The following is a 12490-nucleotide window of genomic DNA, read 5'->3' as shown; positions in this document are numbered from 1 at the left end:
TATAAGGTATTACAGGGCATATGGTTTTGATATGGATTTCTGTTTAGATAATTGTTTTTATGTTATTATGAATATTTTATATCCATTGCATTTAATTCTCCTCAGTGCTTCAACCCCTGCTGCCAGCTAAGTAGATCTCCTGAGTCCTTCTGAGACATTTACCTATGATTGAGAGCTTAGTTGAAGGACTCCTCTACTCACTGTGCACTTTTCTTTCCCCATACATAGAATTCCTATTCTTCTAAGAATCTGTGTTCCCTTGGTAGGAAATGGGTTTTAGTAAATAGTAATATTGTTATTTGTTAATTTTATTAATAAATAATATAATTTATAATAATAAAGAAAATATAAATGATAAAATCAATAGTTTAAAATAAAATAAATATGATTATAATTGATTAGTTAATATAATTTTTACATCTTTTTGAAATTAAAAATTTAAAACATAACTTTTTTATAAAGAGAATGGTAAGTGTGAATTTATATGGATTCTTCTAATTTGAATATCTTTGGAATTAGATGGTTTTCTCTTTATCTTATGGATGTTTGATTATTATTGTTCCTTTAAAAGAAGCTTTTTTAAATATGTGTGTACCTCTGTGTGTGCATGCCTCTACTTGAGGAGGCCAGAAGGGGATATCCATTCACTCCCAGCTGGGTGTCTCTGGGATGCCTAGCTTGTTAACGGGTGCTTGGATCTGACTCTTGTCTTCAGGATTTTGAAGTTAATTCTCATAGCCACTAAGCTGTCTCTCCAGCCCATTTATTACTATTTCTAATCAAGTCAGAGTAAACACTTCTTAGAATTATCCTTTTTACACATAGGAATAGACCTTATATATGTGTATAAAATGTCTTCATGAAACCTGCTATTGTGTGCAGTAAATATACACCAGCTTAAAAATAAAACCTGTTATAAAACTAGACTAGTATTTTTGATGTAATGACATGTTGATATGACTATTTCAAAACAAATTGTTGAAGTGTTGTTTTTGCTGCTAAGGGATATTTACAACAGAAACCACAATCCTCACTCAGTCTCTGAACCACACCCCAGATGAGGCAACGGATGAGGCTCAGAAAGGAGGTGTGTCCATTGTATACATTAAGCATTTTATTAGGAGGAAAGATAACCCACAAACTAAAAATCACCCTGAAACGAGCAATAATTAAAGACATTACTGTTAACCATTTAGCGTCTGGGTTCTCATAGGTATAAGACTGGGAATTTGAAGTCACTTCCTAACTAAGAGATGGGAGTCAATGAGAGTGAAAGAAAATGATCAGAGCCTGTGGCGAGGAAAGGGAGAGAGAGCGGGCGCATCCTGAGAGGCATCCTGCAGCTGCCAGCCAGCCAATGAAAATCCTCATGGAGGTCAGCAATTCAGCAATTCTGGAGGCATGACTTCTCTGCAGTGTGCATCTGTGGGTTTCCCTGCCCTTTTTGCTCTTTCTCCCCACAACGTGCCAAGTCAGGTGTCCACAAACCATAGCCACACCAACCGCCATTTTCTAAGCATAAACGTTTACAGGAAAGCAGCCAAGCTGTTCCGTGTCTATACTGTCCGTGTCTATACTGTCCGTGTTAATTGCTGCGCTCTGACAGCAGGTTTGAGTTGCACAGAAAGCTCCTTGCATCACAACGCCTAAGGTATTTATTACCTGACTTCTTAGAAAAGGTTTATCAACATCGACTGTGAGCTATAATGAGTTGAGCCTAGTTTCAACCTCTCAAATAATGGCTAGGCTTTTCTGAACTGGAAGGATGTCTGCCCTTATCTTAAAATCATCCATAAGGATACACTCAACTTCTACAGGACAAAATATATGTTCTAGAAATGTGCTAAACTTAAGTTCATGATCATGTCTGCTAAGAATGATCTGAAATCGTAGATTCAGTGGGCAATTTTTGTGACTCAAACAACAGATGAAAGGACTGAAGATCATTATGTATTAAGAAAAATAATCCAGCTCCTGAAAGACAAATATTTTGTTTTCTCTCACATGTGAGACAAGGAATATATGATATATAATGATATGAAATGTATAGGTATAGGTATACCTAGATATAGATATGGTATATAAAGGAATATATGTGTATATTGTATATACATGTACAAGAATGCATACACACACACACACACACACACACACACACACACACACACACACACACTCACGTTAAGGTTACTATTGCTGTGATGAAACATTATGACCAAAGCAACCTGCAAAGCAGAGAGTTTATCTGGCTTACACTTCCACATCACAGTTTATCATTTAAAAAAAAAAAAAAAAGTCAAAATAAGAATCCAAGCTGGGCATGAACCTGGGGGCAGGAGCTGATGCAGAGGCCATGGAGGGGTGCTGCTTACTGGCTTGTTCCTCATAGCTATTGGAAAATATGGGACAATTCATGAAAAGGAAGAGAATGATTGGGTTGAGAAATAAAGTTGAGGTGGGGAATTACAAGACATACTTCAATGAAAAGTTGTAGGGAAGCCATCGTTTGAAGCCAAGCACAGTGGTTCACATCTATAAGCCAGGCCTCAGAGGGCTGGGAAGGGAAAATTGCTACCCAGCTGAGGCCAGTCTGAGCTACCCGGAGAGTGGCAGGACAGCGGGGTCCAGAGTGACCCTGTCTGAGGCCAGTCTGAGCTACCCAGAGAGTGGCAGGACAGCGGGGTCCAGAATGACCATGTCTCAAAAACGGAGAGATGGAGAACAAGAGAGAAAACATGCAAACCTCTCAGTAATACTTATCAATGAATAAACACTAATAAAAACTTTAAATCATATAATCCAAATATTTTTAAAAATAAAAAATAGTTTTAGAAGATAATAAAATAATGCGGACTTTCTAAAAGAAAATAACAAAATGTCAGAAACGGGAAACAGGAACGACAACAAAAGTCCAGAGAATCAGTCTGGTGACCACAACGTCAAGGTTGTAAAGACTCCTTAGCAATTACATCTTGAAATGGTGAGATGGGAGTTATCAGGAAAGTCATATAGTAATTTTTATGAAGTAAAATCACAAATCTTCTGATGGTCTCCCATCTTCAGCAAACAGGATGATAAGCAAACGTTTGTTAAACCATTGGAACTATGGGTGCCCATGGGCAGTACTAAGATGCTCAGTACTGAACATCTGACACTCTGGCACATCACTGTGAGATTTCACAGTGAGATAGAGTGACAATTCCCTGTATATATGCACATGTGTGTGTGTGTGTGTGTGTGTGTGTGTGTGTGTGTGTGTGTGTGTGTGTATGCGCACGCGCACGCACGCACATATGGAAACCAGAGGCTGACATCAGGCGCCTTCTTCGGATGCTCTCTACCTTATTTTTTGAGACTGGGTCACCCACTGAACGTGGAGCTCATAAATGCAGCCAGGGTGGCTGGCCAGTGGGCTCCAGAGATCCATCAATTTTTGCCTCAGTACCACTAGGATTACAAGTGTGCCTGCCACTAGATGGCTTTTACATGAGTGCTGGAGATCTTCGATCAGGTCCTTTTGCCTGTATGTATTTTACCAGTTGAGCTATCTCCCCTACAACTGAGCCATCTCCCACATCCACTAAAGTGAAAATTCTTAGGAGATTTAATTGAGGTCCCAGTCATGTGCAAAGGTGCTGGGTCACCCTGGATTCATGACTTGAAAACCTTGGGGAGCTGTGACTTTCAACCCAGAATTCTTTTTTTTTTTTTTAATTTTTTTATTTTCTTTATTTACATTTCAAATGCTATCCCAAAAGTTCCCCATACTCCCCCCTGCCCCTGCTCCCCTACCCACCCACTCTGCTTGTGGACGTTGTACATCGTGGTGCGCACTAGGCTCCGCACCACGATGTACAACGTCCACAAGCAGGAGACATGAGCTCAGGGGGTACTGGTTAGTTCATATTGTTGTTCCACCTACAGGGTTGCATCCCCCTTCAGCTCCTTGGGTACTTTCTCTAGCTCCTCCATTGGGGGCCCTGTGCTCCATCCAATAGCTGACTGTGAGCATCCACTTCTGTGTTTGCCAGGCACTGGCATAGCCTCACAAGAGGCCACAATATCAGGGTCCCTTCAGCAGAATCTTGCTGGCATGTGCATTAGTATCTGGGTTTGGTGGCTAATGATGGGATGGATCCCCAGATGGGGTAGTCTCTGGATAGCCCATCCCTTCATCTTAGCTCTAAATTTTGTCTCTGTATGTATATCCTTTCATGGGTTTTTTGTTCCTTATTCTAAGGAGGAATGAAGTATCCACATGATGGTCTTCCTTCTTGGTTTTCTTGTGTTTTGCAAAATGTATCTTGGGTATTCTAAGTTTCTGGGCTAATATCCGCTTATCAGTGAGTGCATATCTAGTGACTTCTTTTGTGATTGGGTTACCTCACTCAGGATGATATCCTCCAGATACATCCATTTGTCCAAGAATTTCATAAATTCATTGTTTTTAATAGCTGAGTAGTACTCCATTGTGTAAATGTACCACAGTTTCTGTATCCATTCCTCTATTGAGGGACATCTGGGTTCTTCCCAGCTTCTGGCTATTATAAATAAGGCTGCTATGAACATAGTGGAGCATGTGTCCTTATTACCAGTTGGAAGATCTTCTGAGTATATGCCCAGAAGAGGTATTGCTGGATCCTCCGGTAATACTATGTCCAATTTTCTGAGGAATCGCCAGACTGATTTCCAGAGTGGTTGTACAAGCTTGCAATCCCACCAGCAATGGAGGAGTATTCCTCTTTCTCCACAACCTCGCCAGCATCTGCTGTCACCTGAATTTTTAATCTTAGCCATTCTGACTGGTGTGAGATGGAATCTCAGGGTTGTTTTGATTTGCATTTCCCTGATGACTAAGGATGTTGGAACATTTTTTCAGGTGTTTCTCAGCCATTCGGTATTCCTCAGTTGAGAATTCTTTGTTTAGCTCTGTAGCCCATTTTTTAATGGTGTTATTTGAATTTCTGGAGTCCAGCTTCCTGAGCTCCTTGTATATATTTCAACCCAGAATTTTTTGCCCTGCCATTTAGAAAATGAAATGGAACTTTGAGGAAAGACAGCAATGAAGAACAGACATGGCGTTGTCGTAGCTCCCCGAGCCCTATCTTAAGAAGCTAATTTAACAAGTCCTGAAGATGCAAAGAAGCCACGGTGTAAAGCATCAGGGAGAGCTATGAAGCAGAGGCTCGAACCCCAAACTGAGGGAAACAGCCTTGGCAGCAGTGTGTGACAGCTGTGCAGGAGGGGCTCCCAAGGTTTTCTACTCCTTTTTAAGGAGAGCTAATTAACTAATAAATGCACACATTTTGGGAGGGCAGAATTGAGAACTGCATCTGACAGATCAATTGGGGAGAATGAAGAAAAGGTCCGACAGTAATCTAAATGCTTCTTACTCTTGGTTTCTATAGGTAGAACCACAGTTCTAAAGGTCCCCTGTGGGTGGGAGAGGCATTGTACTGGTCATATCCAAAGAATTATAAGATAAGTAAAAACACTGTGTTCACATCGCTTCTAGCCCAGGATCTCTCGGTGCTGGTTCAGTGTCTGCCCTGGTGAATGGAGACCAACTACTCTAAAAAATACTGTTGTTCTCTTATTTAGGACCCTAGGTGACCACAATAAATAGTCCCTTCCTCATCTCTGATTATTAGCCCCAAGTAAACATGGAACATGAGCAAGATATAAACCTCTGTAATTTTGGAAAATTGCCTATTATTCAACAAAATCTAGAGAGAACAGACGAGTCTATAGAAACCACGAACAGAACAACATTTAGAAAACTCATAGTACATTAATGATGGTCTACTGACAGGGGTATAACATCATCTTAGTGAAAACTCTATCAGTCTTAGTCGAAACGCTTGATAAGGCTAAACTGAGAAGATGGAGGGAAGTAAGGTCGTGGTGACTTAAAAGAGTATTCAACAAATACCATCTAAGAGGGATTTTTAAAAGTGTAGTAGTTACAGCTTATTATTTTATCAATGTGGAGATGAACACTGGAGGACAGATTTTGAATGTTAAATAGGGGCTTTCTATGAGTTGTGGAGGTGGTAGAGCACTTAGCTTTTTTTTTTTAAATTAATTAACTTATTTTATGCATGTGAGTACACCGTAGCTAACTTCAGACACATCAGAAGAGAGCATTAGATCCCATTACAGATGATTCTGAGCTATCATGTGGTTGCTGGGAACTGAACTCAGAACCTCTGGAAGAGCAGCAGGTACTCTTAAGCACTGAGCCATCGTAGCAGAGGTGGGTGGGTCTGAGAATTGGACTGAGAACTGCTGCCTCTGAGGATGCCATTTTAAATATGTGTAACTATTAAACCAAAGTGCATCCCAATAGTAATTCTAAAGGCTAGGTTTAATGACTATTTTAGCCTTCAAGAGTTGGGGTTTCTGGATGTCTTGTTGAATTCATGCCTTCAAAGGTAAAAGTGTGTACACTCTTGACTGGCCTACATCTGGAAGCTTCTCCTTGACTGCTTTAATAGCCTCAAGACCTGGAACAAGGGAGTGAGGCTCAAGACTGAGCATAGCATCCAGGCACTCCCAAGAGCGCCCCAGTGCTATCATGATCACATCTGGCTCACTTAAAAAGGAAACCCTTTGCAGAGCCACACCTACGTTTGCCACTGGGGATAAAGACAAAGGCAGAAGGAATCACAGGCCTTTATGCATGCATTCTTACACCCAGAGACCGGTTTTCAAAATTAATTTCTGGTCCAAAGAATTCCCACTTTGGTTTTAAGTTCCTCATTCATGGAAGAAAGAAAGAGAGAAAGAAAGAAAGAAAGAAAGAAAGAAAGAAAGAAAGAAAGAAAGAAAGAAAGAAAGAAAGAAAGAAAGAANAAGAAAGAAAGAAAGAAAGAAAGAAAGAAAGAAAGAAAGAAAGAAAGAAAGAAAGAAAGAAAGAAAGAAAGAAAGAAAGAAAGAGAAAGAAAGAAGAAAGGAAAGAAGGAAAGAAAAAATAGTCAAGTTAGGGTTTCAAAATGACCCATCCTTTCAGCATCTTGCCTGGGCAGAGGTTAGCCTCCTTAGATATGTGCGGCCCACTATAGTATGTAAGGTTAAAAGAACATTCTGCCTTCCCAAACTGCCCCAGGCTGGGCTGGGCTGGGCTGGGCTGGGCTGGGCTGGGCTGAGCTGTTGTAAGAGAAGAGAAGCTTCAAGAATATTTACTCATTGTGTCTGGCAGGGCTCAACAAGCCATTCAAAGAAAGGACTGGAAATGCTGCAGAACCCATAGATCACTAGGAAGAGTGTTGCTTGTTCTTCAATAATAATCCAAAACAGAACTAATAACCTTCCTGTGTGCTAAGAATGATCCTAATTCCTTTATATTCTTCATGAAGTTCATTTTCCATTTCACAAACAAGAAACTGAGTCAACAAGAGATTAAGAATCTGACCCACATTTGCAGAAGCCATCACTTGCAGAGAGACAACTTGAAGGCAGTTGTCTGACTGGTTTTGGGGACTCTGGTTAGTCAGTATCTGGGCAAGCATCATTTTCTCAAACTCGGCATGAGCATTCTGTACAAGACAACAAGCTCTGCTTTACAAAGACATCGCTGCTACTGACAATTCACAAAGCATGGATGTGTAGGGAACAATCATTCCCCGGCTGCATAGGTCTACTATTTATATGAAGCTATTTAACTTAATTACAAATAATTTAGACTACAGATGGGAGCAAAGCAACATTAAGGATCTTGATTTTGAAACTGTTCTAAAATAGCTTTTAAAATCTAGGAGGCAAATTGTCTTTCCAAATGGAAATGAATGTGTGAGGCAGCTAAGTCTTAAAGTTATTAGCATCTTTTGCTGAGCCCTCATCTATTTCCTTTGTCATTTAGGCAAAGTACGGTCTTTAATTTTAGCTCTGTGATCAGAGATGAAACTCAAGACGCTTGCTATTCCAATCAGTGACTGTTTCTGGAGTGAGGAATGGTGGTTCCTCACCTATAATGAAAGGACATCACACCTGCTTAATGGTTTCAGGCAAACGTGGACCAAGTACGAATGGAAGAGTCTGAACATGCACACATGCACACATAGGCACACACACACATGAATGTCCACACGGTTCAAAAGAGAGACTCCGCTGCAGCCACCCCCGCTCCACGGTACCTGTAAGGCTCCATTACTGAAGGCAAAGCCAGGAAACATGTTTTTAGGAATTCAGAGTATCATGTTTCATAATTTGATTTAAATCAATTATCCCATCCTTCCCTGGAACAGGCACAAGCTCCAAAAATACAAAATGTAAATGGAACCAGCTGCAGCCTTTGGCCAGGATGGATTTCAGTCGGTGCAATCAGCCTCCTTTCGAAGTACATTATTGCTGAGGCCCAGAGATTGTGTGAAGCACTTCCAGTGCCCTGGAAGGGACTACAGAGGTAACAGTTATGGAAGGGGTGAAGTAGAAGGAGCTAATCTTTTCTGTCCTGGCTTGTTTTGCCCTAAACTCTTAAGATAATTCATCTTTCCTCTGGGGAAGACTAGGACACTCACGTTTATTACTGGCAGCCTTCAAACATGGTCTTAATATATGGATATTTACTAAACCACATAATCACCCTGCGTTATCCCATTACAGGCCTCAACCTTGTTGAGCTCTGCAGCCCTGGGTGTGAAGATCAATTGGGAGAGGTTTGCATATGTTTACAAAGGAGAGCATGAGCGCACTCGGCAATCATGCATGTCATTTGGGCCCCAACACGCTGCCCAACAAATGGATCCCATGCGCAGGATTTGGCATCCTTCCACCGAAATCCTTCGCTTTAATTGATTTAAAATGATAATTCGATTAAAATAATTATTCTAATCAGACTTTGTATCTTTGTTGGCAGGTTCCAAGGGGGCCTCTGCCCCTAGTGTTATTTTAGTATTTTCTTTACTTGTTTTCTCACCCAGATGACTCCGGCTCTCCTAATCTTTGGGAAAGCTTATGTCATTGCGTAATCCCTGCACCTTTCTGGAGTTTTTCCACTCAGGAACAGGGAATGAGAAAAGGAAAACATCCTAGAGGGATGTTATGCTTTGAGTTGTGGCCAACACGAATGAAGAAGTTACTGGACACGTGAGTGCTGGGAGTCAACCATCCATTCATCAACAGTGATGGCCAGCTGAGGTTACAGCTGTAAGGAGAGGATGATGGTGGTACTGTCCTCCCGTTTACTCTCATCTCTCCTGCCCCCACCCCTGTTCTCCTTCCCATGACTGTTGTATTCTTGACATGTATAACATCTATGTAGAGCTGAGGAATTTGCATATAACTTGTAATATTTGAAATATGACCATAATAATGATCCCATTCTCCTATACAACTGTCTTGGCAGGCATGTTAGACAGACAGACAGACAGACAGACAGACAGACAGACAGATGTGAAAGTGGAGCATAAAGCAGCTGAGCCACTGGGCAGCTAGATGGGCAACTATAGCAGCACCTTGACATCTTCCAGTTGGAATACTATGTAACAAATGTGAATGGTTGAGAAATTAACAGCTTCTAGGTCTTAATTTTTAGCACATAAAAATTTGTAAAGATCCTAAGCCAGTATAGTTTACACAATGGCCAAGTTTTACTATTAAGAAATGTTTCTGTCTGTCTAGAGGGGTAAAAATAAAAGGTATGTCTCCCTGAGGGATACCAGCTCACCTAAACTTCTGATGCCTGGGACCATAGATGTGAACTCTCCACCCCTTGCCATGACCATGGGCATGCTAAAAAGGCTTGATGCAAATGATGTGGACCCCTTTCTGGAGCTGCTCTGGGATGAACAGTGGACCAGGAGCCTGGACACTTAATTTACCAGCTCTGATGCCGATTAGCTGGAAGACTTTAGAAAAATCCTTTTTATCTTTCTGGGATTCAGTGTGACCACCAGACCATATGAGCTATGAAATTAAATTCAGATTCTTATGTCTACTTTTAGCCACAAGAACCCAATTTTTTTGTGACTGCAATATTATTCCCATTTGAATTTTGTCTCTAAAAGAAAAAAAACGGGGCTCCAGCAAGGCAACAGGCCAGGCTTGATTATACCTTTCTGGCAGAAATTCAGACTTCTCGATTCAAGGGAATGTCTGTTTATCAACATATTTGTAAGTGCAGTTCAAAAAGAAATCACCCTGCAGTTTCATTGAGGATGCTTTGCCTCAGTATCCATTTTATAGACAGATAAAACGTACACCGGACACATGACATGTGGAGCTGCTCCTACTCCTGGATGTACAGGCGTACACTGGGGAATGGGAGAAGACACACCAGCAGTCAAGAGGAGTCACACCTGGTCCCCAGGCTCCTAGCTGCAGCACTGCCTCCTGCTCTAGGTAGAACCCATTTCAGGACTTACACTGAGAAAGGACCAGGGGATAAGATGGCTCAGTAGGAAATGGCACCTAGCACCTAGCCTGGTGGTCTGAATTTCATCCCCAGGACCCATATACACATTGTTCTCTGACCTCCACATGGCCCGCACGCGTGCACACACACACACACACATATACATAAACATACACACACGCATACACATACATATACACATACACACACATACACATACACACACACGCACACACATACACACACATACACACACACATACACACATATACACACACACATACACACACACACACACAAATAGAAACATTATTTGAAAGACTTTTTGGTGGGGGGAAACCTGAGGATCTGTGGGAAAGAAAGGTCATTATACTTCATTCCAAGAAAATGAGGTCAACAGAAAGATTCTTCCCAAATCTGTTCTTCGTTTCTACCCAAAGGTATGTGTCATGGGGAGCCTGCTACCACAGTGCATCCTTTTGGACATGCATTCTGCCCATTGCAGTTTCTCAAGGCTTATCCATTGGAACAATTTGTATGTCTAGAAAAACCAAGTTTCATGTGCTTATATAGAAGCCTTGCCAAATTCTGAGATCAACTGATGACTTTTTAAACAGTACTATTCTTTTCTTTTATTGCTTTTAAATGTCACTCTAAATATCTAGAAAAATAAAAGAAAAAGAATAGGAAAAGAGAAACCATCTCATAAAAGAGTAACCAAAATCTCTTTTATCTGAAAATTCTACCTAGTCAATTGGTGCTGACGTAGGGAGACATTTGACCAGTTAGTCCCCCACATCCATGAGCACAAGTATCTCCGAAGGAAAAGCAGAAGATGCAGGATCCTAGGATGTCCCACAAGTGTTCTGACATAGCTGTCCTGAAGACAGGAATGGAAATATGCATTTAAATATGAACCCATGCTATGCCACCCACAGTCCAGGGTAGGCCAGATGCCCAGGGGCAGTTGGCCAATACAAAATGGACTCCATGGATTTCTTTTCTTTTGTCTTATGTTTTACTTTTTTTTTTTTTTTGATGTATAAGCACTTTTTAATTTTGGTAGTTTTTTTATCATATTGATTTTTAATTTGTTTCTGTTTTGATTTTTGTTGTTTTTCCTGTTTTTTTTAGAGAAAGTGAGAGAGAGACAGACAGAGAGAGAGAGAGAGAGAGAGAGAGAGAGAGAGAGAGAGAGAGAATGAACATGAAGTTGGATGGATAGGGATGTGGGAAGATCAGGGAAGGGAAAGAATATAATCAAAATATATCATATAGAAATTAACTAAAAAGGAATAAACATTAAATGTTATAGTCAATAAATAAGAATCCATACTCCTTCTGACAGTATGTAGCCTCCAGGCTAACTCTCAGAGCCACTCCCCTGGATAGACACCCCTGACAATTCTAACTTACTGCCACCACTCCCACAACTGTACTTCATAACTTGTGTCACTCACATAATGTCTCCGTTCAGCCTCTGAAGGAATTACAGATGAGCTGGTCCTAGGCTAAGGGCTGAAGCCTGACTATGCCTCATGTCCTCTACTTAAGGGTTAGATGGCTTTCTCTCCCCACCAGTAAATGGGATAATACATGCAATTATTATTAACGGCTAATACACATCTAAATGCATAAAATACAGACATCTATCTTTAAGCAAAGATTAGTAGCAGGTGCTACAAAAAAACCCAGTATGGTGCTTCCCCTTCCAAAGTCCAGAATTGCTTCATAGGAATGAAACTGTGCAATGGGATAAGATAGTCAGCTCAGTCAAGTGCAGAAGGATTCCTCAAATATCTGTTCTGTGTAGAAACAAAACCCTGAGGAAAGAAAGAAAGAGAGAAAGAAAGAGAGAGAGAAAGAGAGAAGGGAGGGAGGGAGGAAGGAAAGAAGGAAGGAAGGAAGGAGAGAAAGAAAGAAAGAAAGAAAGAAAGAAAGAAAGAAAGAAAGAAAGAAAGAAAGAAAGAAAGAGAAGGAAGGAAAGAAAGAAAGAAAGAGAGAGAAAGAAAGAGAGAGAGAAAGAAGGAAAGAAGAAAAGAAAGAGAGAAAGAAAGAAAGAAAGAAAGAAAGAAAGAAAGAAAGAAAGAAAGAAAGAAAGAAAGAAAGAAAGAAGAAGGAAGGGGGAAGGGAGGA

General features: G+C 40.7%; 1 protein-coding gene across 1 annotated transcript; it reads left to right on the top strand.

Moving 5' to 3' along the window:
* Positions 1-956: 956 nt before the first annotated feature.
* LOC110330855 (putative uncharacterized protein DDB_G0271982) lies at positions 957-12421 on the top strand (the record flags this gene model as incomplete). Its single annotated transcript, XM_021211169.1, has 5 exons — positions 957-988; positions 6651-6706; positions 8605-8657; positions 11507-11566; positions 12200-12421. Coding segments are annotated over exons 1-5 (423 nt in total), but the record flags the coding sequence as incomplete, so codon positions are not given.
* Between the last annotated feature and the right edge of the window lie 69 nt (positions 12422-12490).

Source organism: Mus pahari, chromosome 13 (genome assembly GCF_900095145.1).
Source record: "Mus pahari chromosome 13, PAHARI_EIJ_v1.1, whole genome shotgun sequence".
NCBI lineage: Eukaryota > Metazoa > Chordata > Mammalia > Rodentia > Muridae > Mus > Mus pahari.
This window is presented reverse-complemented; position numbering and strand designations above follow the sequence as displayed.